The sequence below is a fragment of the Lepisma saccharinum genome, chromosome 6, assembly GCF_977018435.1.
Source record: "Lepisma saccharinum chromosome 6, izLepSacc3.1, whole genome shotgun sequence".
NCBI classification, from domain to species: domain Eukaryota; kingdom Metazoa; phylum Arthropoda; class Insecta; order Zygentoma; family Lepismatidae; genus Lepisma; species Lepisma saccharinum.
In genome coordinates, this window is record NC_139234.1 from 37,267,225 (window position 1) to 37,282,125 (window position 14,901).

Sequence of the window (14,901 nt, forward strand, 5' to 3'; positions counted from 1 at the left end):
AAAATGGCCGAGATCGAGAATGTGTGGGGCTCTATGAGGTGGCCGGCGGAAGGGGGGGCAAACCGTGCCGCCGCCCAGAGCAGCAAATTTCTAGGGCGGCAAAATTGGAAGAGAAGAAAAAATAAGCCTATTGAAAACTTGGAAGTAATAATATTACAGATAAAACTTGTTCGAAATAGACTCAATTTTACTCCACATAAATGTAGTGAGCAAATATCTACAAAACATTATTCTCGATGTGATAGATGCTGTAAGATTTCTTACAAATATATCAGAGCACTTTGAAATAAGAAGATGTGATGAAAAATTGCAGTTACTTAGTCAGTGGCGGCGACTGGGTTCCAAAAACAGGGGGGGAGGGCAAGGTGTCAAAACTGGTGGGGAGGAAGATAGTATATTTCCTTTTTGTAGATAAGGTTTAGCATAGTGCGGAGGCACAAGTGGGGAGATGTTGGGGAGGTTGGGGGGAACTGCCCCCTCTAATCGCACAACTGTACTTATATAGTTGATGCGAAAGAATGGCATCAAATTTAGATATAGACGATCCAAAGGTAGGCAATACTGTACAGGTCCGAAATCGAAAGAAGCGGTAGTTTCAGTATGACGAAACTTGTCGAATATCCGCAAACACGGTACAAAGTCGATTTCTTGCTTGATATTAGAGTTGACGAGCTGTATCTTTGCGGGTGTCCTTGGCTACTCCGCGCAGAGTGTGAGAGAGATACGTGTATGTATTTGCCACCTACTCGCCCTTTGGGTGGTCGACAGCGAGGACAGAACGCAAGGCAATGACGCACAGCCGGTAGCTCCTCCCCCTTGCTACCGCGCAGCTGGGCTTGGGCAGGGTTCACCCGCAAAGATGCAGCTCGTCAACTCTATACGGCGTACGCTTTTAGAAGGAACATGAGTTCGGATAATACCCAGCCAGTGCTACTGCGCTGTTGCCAAACTAACTGCTAGCGCAAGGGTAGGACAGAAAATTCGCGATGTGTCCATTATTTTGATAATGCATGCACAGTATATATGACTATGAGTACAGTGAAATAATATAATGAATATTTCTACACAGGATTATAATATCATATCACTGTAGCATATACGAGAAACCCATACCTGAAAGAAGCTTGAAGGTATTTATTCATCACCGCTCTCGTCGTCTTCCTCGGTCTCTGTGATTTCATTCATTTCCGAGTCACTCTCCTGGAAGTCAATGATTAGATTTTGCACTATGCTGTCTCGGGCCACTTCATTATGAAAATCCTCTTCCTGAAGCTTTTCGATGTGCGAAGATTATCACCAGCCGCTCTCATGTTGTGCATTGTTCTCAAAAATTTAATTCTCGCGGCAACTATATCACCCCTTTCTAACAGAAATTTACGTCCATCGTTGTTTATTTTATATTTGAAGCCCAAGCGTTTTAGTATAAACCCCATAGAAGTAGAGGAACCAGTGTAATTAATTCTTTCCCTCACGACGCACGCACAAGTTTCTTGATAGAAGGATATTCGCCGTTGTCATACATTTCAAATATTGTACGACGGAGTACATCTTTTCCGAAGTCATCTAAGCTAGTAACACTTTTCTGTTTTCTGGCATGCTTCCCAGGAGATGTAAATAGGGGTTCACCGATTTCTGTGGTAGATGTAAGTTCTCTACTATGTGAAAACACTGTTTCAGCACGTACTTCTTCCGATGTCAATTCCTTGAAGTACGAATTCACTTTAAAAATAATTTCTCCCTTGTGCCTGTACTCCTGGTGCCAGGTTTCGAGAATGACATTATTTAAAATAAAAAAAAAAAGAAGACGGAAAACACACTATTGCACGAAAGGGCTGTATTTAATCTTTTCACAAACTGTGAACGATAAGCGAATAATTTTACACAGGCCTTGCTACGAAAACGCTGAACTCAAAGTGACCCAGACTTTCAATGTTCGAGAACGCCCAGAACAATGAAGGGCCATTGTTTATATCGAGGGGAATTCAACACCCACGGTTTTCCCTAGACACAACAACTCAGCTGCATCAACACGGTGGCAACGAAAAAAAAACAGGCGGAAGGAAATGAAAGGTGATGTTTCCCTTGTTTCTTCAAGGAACGATTACTCCGGCTGTAGGTGACGGAATTTCATGGGACTTAGACAGTCAGGTTCAAAATGTCTTTCTCCATCTTATGATGAACCTTAAAGTGGTGAGTTTTATGAAAACTTCTGATGACCAGGAAGAGCTTCAGTGCTGTCTGACATTGCATTTTTGTGATGTTTCTGAATATTTCCTGATTGGAAAACGATGGTTGAATGACTGGAAGTTGGAGTTCGCTGTCCATAATACTTAAAAGACACTACGGATCGTTACGCAGGCATAAATCTTCCCCGGCTAGGGTATCCAGCCTTGCCAGCTGATCACATCGAGGGACAAGAAGCGCATGGAAAGAAGTGTTGCATATGAACTGAGGCTTCAAGACAATATATATTGTGATTTGAAAATAATTAGAGACGTGAGATTGATTGATCTATATCTGCTAGACTAGCTACTCCTCAGTACACATCACTGCCAAATTATAATGAATAAAACAACAATTGTAAAGTATGTACAAGTAAGATTGACTAATCAGAACGGGCCTACAATTCTTTAAGATGATTTGCAACCAATGAAATGTTCACATGCAAGAAATCGAACTTCCCCCTCCCCTTTGATTCAAATGAGACAAAAGACAAATTTCTTCACATTTGGGATGGCCTGACTGGCACATGCTTTATATCCCTTTTCCTTTCAATGAACAAGAAGTTTGTTTATGCTAATTACATCCATTTCTAGCACATTCTTCTTACCTGCACAAACAGCAACAGCTACACTGCATCGAATGATGTCACCTTAGCACAGTCCACCTCTTGTTTCACTCAATGCATCATTTAATATTTTTCAAAAACTAGCCAACTAGCCACTAATGAACTTGAGATGCTAACAGGGTTAGTAACATCATCCTTTCTTGTATAAGATCAAGCCATCCTTTTACCTTTTACTTTTGTTCACCGGAAGTGTATCGACCTTTAAGGCAAACCATCTGAATGAGTTATTTTGCTAATGTATCTCTTTTACTTTAATTCGTCATCTCTAATTCCAGCTTTCTCTCATTGCTACCCATATATCCCCACCGCTATCTTGCAATTATTCGAAGAAATTTGGCACTAAAGTGATGCAAAATAAGATTGAATATGTTGTGTATCGTCATCAAACTTGAGGCCCACAAGGCAACACTAAGTGAGAAAGTATGTTCTGCTGGAGCTTCTGTTAGCATTCAGACTATGCATGCCAATTTATGCAGAAGAACATTTTGTAGTATCCATCTGTGTGTCTTTTATTACGGCCAACGTAAGCTTTTGCTTGCCATCCAATGTTTGTCACCATAGTTAGGAGTTGTCCTGTGGGCAGGGCTGTAGTTGAGGGTATATGGTAAGGTTCATTAATGCATATAACTTCTACTTTTGATTACTGGAGTTTTTATTTATAATACTTGTTTCATTAAAATACTTGTTTCACGTTTTTCTTTATTTTAAGAATACCCTCACTAAACCTCTTTTATGTCAGGTATGGTTGGGAATATCATCATCATCACTATGCTATCACCAATGATATGTTTTCTATAAGTTAAATGATTTCAGCTATCTTATTTAATGGAAACATTATCCAAAGTTAATGGAAACATAATGCAAAGTTAATGGAAACATGGTCCCTACCTAAAGTTTCACAAAACTTAGTGCTTATATAACCTGAGAATACTTTGGGACTACAGCACTGCCTGTGGGTCAGTAGCGGCTGCTGTCTATTTACGCACTCGCATGTGCACATCCAAATAAATGTGCAATGGAATTAATTCTTATTATATTTATTCATTGAAGGTCATTTCTTCAAAACATCAAATGTTCCCGAGCACATCACCTTCCATTTACTTCGTTACATCAGCTTTTCTATCTAACTCGCGTCCAATGTGCATGAACAAAATTGCGAAGTGTACACAGGTGCATACCGAAATGGCACCTTGTTCGACGGCAAGTAGAGAAAGCAGAAAGGCTCTTATGATTTGGATCAATGGACTCTCGGACTCGCTTCACACCAAGAATTGAGGCATAGTACCTACAGTCTTCTGCATGTAGTGTTGCAATCTTTCCACTCCTTGTCATGTGACGGAGTTGAGAACAACCCATGCTTCATTACAAATTGAGGGATTTTTTTTCTCATCAAAGGAAATTTCGATCTCTCTCATCTCATGCGGTTCTGAGCATAGCATTGAAATCTGAATGAGGGAAGGGCGGTAAAGGAAAGGGAGAGGGCGTGGCATGTAGTAACGAGTGCATTCAACCATGCAAGGCCAGATGCGATGAGTGGAATACGTTGATACAGGTGCTGGAAAAATAGTTTTATAAAATGTCAGGGGTTTGAATTAAAAACATTCACAATGTTGTAGAGGAATTGGTGCCATTTAGACACTCTGACTTGTATTTGGAAGTTCAACGAAAATTTTAAATAATCAAAGTTTTATCTGTATTTTTGTCACAAAACAGTCAATCCAATTCTTTATTCATTGCAATTTGTAACTTGTACTTTTATGTCACAGATTGGACATAATTTTTGTAAAGGTGCTGGCAAGAACTAGTTGCATTTGATTAGGGTTTCGATGATCCTTATGACAATGACTAAATTTAATAAGTACATTAAGAATTGTAATTAACTAAAGTGTACGATGAAATGTTTATGTGGCATTAAACTTGGGTTTCTGATGGGGCATATTTACACTGAAGAAAGATAATATACATTAATAAAACACGGTAATTACACAAAGTACTGGCGATATTATTATCCCTTACAAACCATAAGAGTTTATCAGTATAGCATTGTGAGTGATTTTGTGAGGGCATCGAGTGCTGAATTTTCTATAGGTCATGAAAGAGACCAAACAACACATCTTCTCTTGTAATGCATTAAAGAAATCACTGCGGTATTTCAAATTTGTAATAAAACTTATTTTTATAAATTTTCATGAAATATAACTCTGCTATCATCTTATTATCAGGGAAAGGTGCATCATAATTTTGATTGCAAATACGATTAGCAGAAATGGGCAGGAGTAATTGGGTGGGAGTAACAACACTTCTGGACACGAGGCCAACGTGCACACCCAGAGACCCAGACCACCAGCCGCCACTGCTGTGGGTTCAACTGTGAAACTGTACCTTTATGGTTTCTCCTCAGCAAACGAATTTGTCATGCTATGGACACAAATACATGACTTATTAAGAAATTTTAGTAAAAAGTTGTGAAAAAATAAAGCTACTTTTTTATTGTTCATTCCCAAAGTGAATACTATCCATTACCGGGGGTATACTGTTTTTGTGTGCTATAGGGTGAACTGCACCTGCATTTAATATATATTTTTGTTTTAAAAGAAAACGACTTAAAATATGAAATTATAAAAATAATGTAATTTTGCTTTTTTGAATATTAATTGAAAAAATGAGTGTCCTGGTCAGGAAAAATTTCCTACTCAATTAATGTTCATCATCATCAGCCACAATTATTATTTCCAACCAATAATTCATGTTGTTTCTTTTTTTAAATTCCACTTGCTGGAATAATCTTGGTGAAATCCAACTTACTTTGTAGCCAGAAAACAAAAAACAGGCACAGCAAGAAACAGTTAGAAAATTAGCTCCCTCTTTCTCATGTCAGGTCTCATGTTGAAACTTTGATGCTAAATGTTTAATTTGTTTCATGCTGTGTCTATTTTTTGGCTACAAGGTAACTCAGTTTTTACCACAATAAGTCAATTACATATCTAATATATGGTATTTTGCAAATTGTGATATTTATTGTTTCATGGTTTTTAGATTTTCATCTCTATACCTGCTGAACCAGAAATAAAAAAATTATATATTTTTTAGAGCAATGATCAACTTCAGAAAAATTGTAATCAAAATATGCATTTTTCTTTTTTTCTTTCCAGGATAATCAAGATGAGTTCAGCAAGTAACTTCTATCAACGGGAAACCATATTTGACTGGAAACCTGAAAAAGCAGGTATACAGAGCTCCCCAGATGACATCATTTCTCTGATTTCAACAAAGGAGAATGAATGTGATAACAATTACGATGTACAGTGGACGAAGCTCATATTTAAGATAATTTTATCTTATGAGAATGCCAGAAAGGGTGAAAATCAAGCTGCTTTATCTAAAATAGAAGAATGCCTTAATATATTACAGGAATCGCCAAATGAATTCATTTCTACACATGCAAAAGGACTGAAACACACCTTACTTGCTTCAAGAATGTATATTTTGGGAGAATTATCAACAGTAGATAGTCTTCAGTCATTTGCAGATCTTGATGATGCTAACAAAGCAGTAGTGCATGGTTTACGAAGCGCTGTGTATTTGGAATATGGGCCAAGTTGTTGGAAGATAGCACTTGAATTTGCTAGAAAAGCCAAATATCTAGAGTATGGAGAAGCCGAGTGGCATTATCTTGAGGGGAAAGTTTTGTTCAGACTCAGAAGATTTGAAAATAATCTAACACCACCTTCTAATGAAGAACTCGAATGCTTTGAAAGAGCAGCACAATACAGCAAGGAAAACCAGCCCCAATACAAGGTATTGTTAGCAGAAACCTACAAAAATGCTGGTAGAGGTTACAGGAATAACAGAGCTGCTGCTAATGAGTATAATACAAAAGCAAAAGCAAAATTTGAAGAAGCATTTCATTGTGCTGGTAACTGTGGAAACACATATGCAAGATGTGCTGAAGGATTCTTTAAACTTCCTTCTGAATTCAGAGACTATGACAAAGCAAAACATTGTGTTATCAAGGCATTAGATTTGTCACGAAATAACGCCCTTGTAAACCATGTAGCAGGTCAATATTATGAAATGGTTGAAAGAAATTATGAAGAAGCAATGAAGTATTATGAAGTTGCAAAGGATAAACATGTATTTACTGCATATCTAAGTTGGATTAATCTTAAGGGCAAAATGAATCCTTTGTATGATCCTCTCTCTGATTATGAAGACATGCTCAACTTATTTTTGGAAGTTAAGGAGCAAGTGCAAGTTCGTTGTTTACTTGGACTTCATTTGTTGATGTTGGGAGATCGACAGGATGATGTTATGAAACAATGGAAGATAGCTATGGACCATTCATCTAGTTTCCCTTCACTTAAGGTATGTGATATGTGAAGTGTTTGGTGTTCAGGAGTTAATACTCTAGGTATAGAAAATTGTTCCAGAATTAATACTTATTTAAAAGACAGATGTCAGTATGTAGATATTAACAAAATCAAATCAGACAAATTGTTCCTCAAATCAGGTGTACCGCAAGGTTAAATTCTAGGACCAGTTATATTTTTACTATACATAAATTATCTTCCAGAAACTTTATCAGAGTCTCAAACAATACTTTTGCAGATGATACAAACATCATAGTAAAAAGCCTGGAACATGAGTAACTTCAAAGGAATTCCATTTTGACAATGACACAACTAAACACTTGGCTAAACAACAACCTTTCCCTGAATGCTAATAAAATAGTTCTAATAAATTTTAATCCAGTAAAACAAACAAAAAACTTAAATGTAATTATTAACAATGAAGTCATCAAACAAAGCAATGCAATAAAATTCTTAGGAGTATGGATAGACACAAACCTGTCTTGGGACATGCAAATTACTATTTTAACTCAAAGGTTAAACAGGCTCTGCTACATGATGAGAATTCTGAGAAATGTTTTATCTTTAAATGATTTAAGGACAGTTCACCCAAAATGCAGAAAATTTTTATTTGGCAAAAACAGATATTAAAAATTATGAAAATGTATCTCTCTCAAGCCCAACGAAACAAATTTTCAATGAATTTCAAATATTACCTCTTCCATGCTTGTACATATTAGAAACATTTTACTTTATTCATACAAATTCTGAAATCTTCTAAAAAATCCAGACATACATAAATACAGCACTCGTATGCATAACTCTCTCCACTCCACCTTTCTACTGTCTACACATCCAAAACACATAATGGTCTAGGATTTCAAGGTGTAAAACTTTATAACAAACTGCCAGAGGAATTCAAGAATCATAATCCAACTAAATTTAAAATTACATTAAAGATCTTGCTAATGAAGTATTTGTTTTACAGCACAGAGGAGTACTTGGTTTATATTTTTCATTAATATACATAACCTTTGATTTTTCTTCTATTTTTTATATTATGTTATTTTATACTCTTTGATACTTTTTAATATGCTTAAGTATGTGTACCTTTGTCCTCAGAACTATACATATAATTGACCTATCCCATATCATAGTGCTATTTGTACTCATATGATCAAGTGGATTGAAATATCAAATAGCACAGTCGTTACCTCATGAAAATTTGACACCTATGCATCAGAATACTATTGGAAAGAAAATAAATGTTTAAATAAGGTGAACTAATTCATTTTCCATAATTGTTGAATATGAATTATTATCATAATTCCTTACAATGTTGATTGAAAATTTAGTAAATAGAGAAAAGCGTTCCTTTTAAGTACAATGGATATCAAGATAATTATGTAATTGACCGAAAATAGGTTTTGTTCAAGGATACCACATGTATTATGTGACTACATATAAGTTCACAAAGAAAATCACACAATGAAGTGCAGTAGGTTCTTGCTAACCCAGGCATAATCTCAGTTGTTGATCCAATGTATCATAAAGGAGATAAGTCCGGTCCAAGTACCTAACGTTGTTACAACGTTGAATGTATGTTGATACAACATTGTGAAAACGTTGTGTCAACGTTTAAGGGTATTTTTTTTTCAACGTTGCTGCAACGTTGGTTGACAACATTGTCACAACATATACTGAACATTATATGTAGCAACGTTTAGGTATGTCAGGGGTTAACGTTGCCACAACTTTTTTGCAACATTACCTTGCTGCCTGTGTAATTTATGAATATAACAATGCAATGCATATTTAAAATATGGTTATTTCACGTGGTAAGCTAATCTTATTAGCAATCTTGCCAAGCCATTTTTGTATATAATACATATGCGTAACAGGAAAAACTCATGTTTGTAACGTTACATTTTCTCTTTACATATTACAAAAACTTTTCCTGCTCCACCACAATAGGCAATTGTTAGTCTGGAGATTGTGATGAATTAACCAATCTCTAACTACACCTGGTAATCAGTTTATTTTTGCAGGTTTTTTTTTTCCCCGTTCATCCGTTTAGAGGGTTATGTCCCTCTCTTCGGTACGTGCTAGATACTTTTAAATATATAATAATAATAATAATAGATAGGCTAAGTGCACTTTTTCTATTTTTGGGATTATGAAATGAACACTAACCTAGTCTTGAAATGACCTTGGATTTCATTGCTATATTATATAACACCCTACTTTCATTCTTATGTTAGTAAATAAATACCCTTTCTTGTAGTTTGATTATTAGTTGCAATATGAAGGGTATAAATGTGGTCGTAATTGTGGTGGATGATGAATGGTGTATAGTTTGTGAAAGTGTCGGCCCCCCTATCCCTCGTTTCTATCCGGCCCTATGGATTACTTCCTACTTTCATCCCTCAATCTCTCCTTTCACCTCACCCTGGGTGCCAAGCGAGCAGATTATATTTGCGCCGGAATTACAAAAGGGGGGTTTCACATAACAATTTATATTTTTATGTCCCTGGTTCGTTTACACATATACAGCAAGTGAATATACAACTGGTTAAATGGACAGTACCGTAGTTCTTGAAATCATAACATTCTCGTAGGATATATTGGTTTATTATACGTAGTTATATATATACATATTTTACAGAGCGTTTCCATGAGAGTCTTGCATAGACCAAATTACCTAATCTCTAATAATATAGTTGCGCACCTATGGCATAACCATCGGCACTTCCCTTACCACCGAGTTAGCAAAACTATCTCGGTGGGCCTATCCTCAGCTTAAATGATATTCCGTTACAAATGCGTTTTCTTACGCCTTCTCTCTTTCTTTTGGGCATCAATTAATCAAATTCGGAAATATCCATATAATCAAAGCTTTTTCTAAAGGGGGACTTGGGACAGCAACAGGGGCTGGCATAACCAGATGCTACAGTATTTTATCCAGTCTAGCCACCAAAAGTGGACTAAACTTGAGGAGACGTTCCTCTTTCGTCGATCAATGGGGAAACACTGTTTTTTTGCTAAAGCCCACTGGCTCTTTTTATAGCCGGGGTAAACGTCCGTGGACGTGGACCCCGTAGCGTTGGAAAATTCCACTACAACGGTCTCTTGAAAGACTGCTAGCTCCCCCAACCGGGGAGGTAAGAAACAGGGGAATCTAACATCCAGCAAAGCACAATTCAATAATATACACTTACATGCAATAATAACATAAAAGTACACTCATGGAAGCATATTACTTAACCCTACCCTCGTAGCTGGCCAGCAATTAATTATTACAATATACCAAAACCAGTAATGGTCAATCCGACCGTTACATAGTTCCCCCCTTCAAGAGGAACAAGAAAAAACAATACACTCAAAACAAGATTACCATATTTACAAAATCATCCAACACAATTACACAATACCCACTAAAGTATTCACCTGTTCTCAGAGTATCTGAAAAATGAAATAGTCACTAGTTCATTCACTTTATCACATTGTCCACAATGTTCACAGATGCACCAAGCTTCCTCCTCCTTGTGAAGTCCGCCACTGAAGTATCCTCTCTAGGATGAAGTCTTCCTGACAGCAACTTCCTTGAAGTTGGTTTCTCTGGTTCTTGGTTCGACTCCCGACTGAGTCCCTGGTTCGACTCCCGACCGAGTCCTTGGCTTCGACTCCTGACCGAGTCCTTGGTTTCGACTCCTGACCGAGTCCTTGGCTTCGACTCCTGACCGAGTCCTTGGCTTCGACTCTCAACCGAGTCCTTGGCTTCGAGTCTCAACCGAGTCCTTGGCTTCGAGTCTCAACCGAGTCCTGGTTCGACTCCTGACCGAGTCCTGGTTCGACTCTCAACCGAGTCCTGGTTCGACTCTCAACCGAGTCCTGGTTCGACTCTCAACCGAGTCCTGGTTCGACTCTCAACCGAGTCCTGGTTCGACTCTCGAACCTAAATACACAATGTGTCTTTCTGTTTACAACTTGGAGACACGCAAATAAATAAACAGTGTTGTGAAAATGAAGAAAATAGGGGTAAGTTATATACAAATGAAAACTAAATAAAAAAAAATTAAAAAATAAAAAGAAGATCCGCGGTCGACTATTATGACAGCTGGGATTGCTGGCTAGGCGGCCCGACGGTAGTCTTTCTAACCCCCATTAGGAGTTGTCGCGTGGCTCCCCTTGGCTGTTTTCCGTCCCTCCACCTCACAGCAAAAGCTGGTGGTTTATGGCTGGACAACTGGCCTGGTTCACCTTCCACAATCGGACAATCCTTCCCATTCTTTGCCCTGAAAGTATCTTCTTTAATCCTTCCAGACATTAAACATGGACCTGAGTGTTCCGTTTCAAGTTCACCATTAACGCCACGCAATCTACCAGATGTAGTGTGCTCTTTCAGCCACACCTTGTCTCCAATGCGAAATTTACATGGCTTACGTTTGATCTCGTTCTCTTCATCCGGGAACATCTGAAGTAAGGCTGGGCTCGTTTTCTTATATTTCAGTCTCACTTCTTCTGTCTTCCTTTTGCTGGAAACAGTACAGGGAACGCAACTTCTGACGTAGCGAGCGATATCTCGTGTCATTCCAAGCCACGAATATTTCTCCTTGATTTTCGACAAAGTTTTCTGCTTCCCATTGTGCCCTGCAAATTCAGAATCGTGATGTGACGTCAATATTTGAGATTTCAAACTCAACGGGACCCATATCTTGGCTGTTCCCTTAGAATCTTGCTTGCAGTCTATCCTCCTGCACAAAACTCCCTCCTCATCCAAAAACGACAGATTGGCCAACTTAGCAACTTTCTCCTTATACTTCCTACTCCCAGAGAAATGCTTTCCCTTCAGTTGTTTCATTATATGAGATAACAAACTGTCTCTCATTTGCTCTGAAACAAGCGATGAAGTTTTTTGTAGCCTCTCAGAAACCAGTAATTCATCATTTTCATTGTCCTCTAAAGCAAAAGGCAAAAATGATAATGCATGGTTCTTCTTGTCCGTAGAAATGGAATTTTTTCGAGGAAATTTGCATTCCCTTTTTATTCCCTTCCTCCGTTTTCTCTTTACCTCTTTCGAGATTTTCAGAGAGCATAATGCACCAGCGTTTGCAGTCTTCTGAACTTCGAGTCCTTGGGAATCCACTAATTGGCCCGTATCCTCATTCGTAGACTTCCCGCTATTCTCTTGTGCATGTGTGTTGCATCCATCCAGGCGCGAGTGATCTGACGAGTTATTCCTTTCCTGTACCACGTTATTTCTCTGCATAACTGTAACAGCGAATTCTCGTTTACATGCACGCTTCGAGAACGTGTAAATCACGTCGCTATCTTTGAACGACCATCCGTTCTCCTCAATGTGCAAAATTATCCCACTCTGCCTCAAAAAATCCCTTCCAACGATTATGTCACGGAAACAATTCTCAAGGATGATAAATTTATGCTTAAATTTCATGTTATTAATACAAACAGTAGCATACATCTCGCCAGCTGATGTAACGCTGCCCACAGCTAATGAAATGTTCCATTTTCTCGTCTTCATGAATTTATTCCCATCCCTCTCTAACAACTTGGCTGTTTCCAAACTTAGCGTAGAAGCTGAAGCTCCCGTATCTGCAAATAATACAAAGCGTTTCTTGTTAATCTTACATTGAATGAGAGGTTCGAGGTCTTGCTGAAAACAGCTTTCTCCATTCAAAAAACGGCCTTTGTTTCTGCGTTTTCTCCCGGCGGGTGACAGAAGGTTTATTTGGGGACGCTGCTGACCTCCCTTTCCAGCGGGTTGGTTCCTTTTATTGGTCTGTTGACATTCCTGAAGTTTATGGCCCTCACAACGGCAGCCCCAACAAATTATCTTTGCAGAATTTTTATTGGCCCCCGCTTGCCCAAAACTTGCATCAAAAGAGGGTCTCTTTTGCCCTACGGTCGTGTCACCGCCAATACCCCTTCTTAGAAACGCGGTTGTTTCACAGCCCTTGATCCTTTTTCCTAAACTTGGATTCAGAGAGCATAAGGGTAGCTGGTCACTCTCGGTTCCCCCCTCGCTTGTCCTCGCGGACAAAGCCAAATGTTTTCCTCCTGTTCTTCGTGAGGTGTCCTCTTCAGTGTTGCAAACTTCAGAAAATGATAATTCCGTCTCACCGGCGAGCGGTGAAAAATAAAGCCTTTCTGAATACAACCTTCTCTGAACAATGGCTGCTTCAGATTCCAATTCCTTCAAAGTCTGAAATTGCATTCCATACAAATGCCTTCGGAAACTAGGGTGTGCATGAGATAGAATATGTTCTATTACTTCACATTCGTCTGTCTCTTTTTGCCTCATAGAAAACAGTTTTCTCATTCGACGAATAAACAATACAAGAGATTCTTCTCTCATTTGGAAGCGATTCAGAATCAAACGGTCAATTTCATTCTTATAGTCTACAGAATAATATTCTTCTAACAAAGCATTTTCAAAGCTCTTGAAATCTTCAAACGGGCGTGAAAATCTAAACCAATCCCCTGCAGCCCTCCTTAGCGAGAACGGAAGAATCTTGTCAAACAATGACTTCTCCGAAATGCCCATGACATCTTTATAATTCCGCAATTCCTGCAAATAATCATGCGGCGAAATCTTGTCATCGCTCCCTGTGAAGACTGGAATCGGTAAATTTGACTTCTCGAGAATTTTCTGAACTTTTTTCTCCTCTTCCTTAGCACTCTGCTGATCAGTGCGCGATAAAGCAAGATTATTTAAGTCCCTAATAATTTCCTCCTGAGATTTATCGCTTATATCCTCATTACCCAATAGCTGTCCAAGCAAATCTCTATCAATTTGTACTGCCATTTTTTCTACTTTACTTTTTCCACTACGTAATAACATTCACTTCTGTACAATCTTCGTTGTAAAAATAAAAAAAAATCTATCCGTCCGTCAGTCCGTCTATCTTTCAAACCTATAGACCTGACGACAATTTATACAACAAGATATATCCTGGACAATAGAGCCCCCATATGTGAAAGTGTCGTCCCCCCTATCCCTCGTTTCTATCCGGCCCTATGGATTACTTCCTACTTTCATCCCTCAATCTCTCCTTTCACCTCACCCTGGGTGCCAAGCGAGCAGATTATATTTGCGCCGGAATTACAAAAGGGGGGTTTCACATAACAATTTATATTTTTATGTCCCTGGTTCGTTTACACATATACAGCAAGTGAATATACAACTGGTTAAATGGACAGTACCGTAGTTCTTGAAATCATAACATTCTCGTAGGATATATTGGTTTATTATACGTAGTTATATATATACATATTTTACAGAGCGTTTCCATGAGTGTCTTGCATAGACCAAATTACCTAATCTCTAATAATATAATTGCGCACCTATGGCATAACCATCGGCACTTCCCTTACCACCGAGTTAGCAAAACTATCTCGGTGGGCCTATCCTCAGCTTAAATGATATTCCGTTACAAATGCGTTTTCTTACGCCTTCTCTCTTTCTTTTGGGCATCAATTAATCAAATTCGGAAATATCCATATAATCAAAGCTTTTTCTAAAGGGGGACTTGGGACAGCAACAGGGGCTGGCATAACCAGATGCTACAGTATTTTATCCAGTCTAGCCACCAAAAGTGGACTAAACTTGAGGAGACGTTCCTCTTTCGTCGATCAATGGGGAAACACTGTTTTTTTGCTGAAGCCCACTGGCTCTTTTTATAG

The 14,901-nt window shown here is 38.4% G+C and overlaps 2 protein-coding genes across 2 annotated transcripts in view; one reads left to right on the forward strand and one right to left on the reverse strand.

The window, feature by feature from the left end:
* Positions 1–14,901, reverse strand: part of Diap2 (Death-associated inhibitor of apoptosis 2) — a 328,461-nt gene that overhangs the window by 295,417 nt on the left and 18,143 nt on the right. The window lies entirely within an intron of this gene.
* Positions 1–14,901, forward strand: part of LOC145988693 (uncharacterized) — a 31,259-nt gene that overhangs the window by 6,935 nt on the left and 9,423 nt on the right. Inside the window, exon 2 of the mRNA XM_083123773.1 lies at positions 6,001–7,213. Coding sequence (XP_082979899.1) covers positions 6,011–7,213 — 1,203 coding nt within the window. The 5' untranslated portion in view covers positions 6,001–6,010. The remainder of the gene's footprint in view (positions 1–6,000; positions 7,214–14,901) is intronic.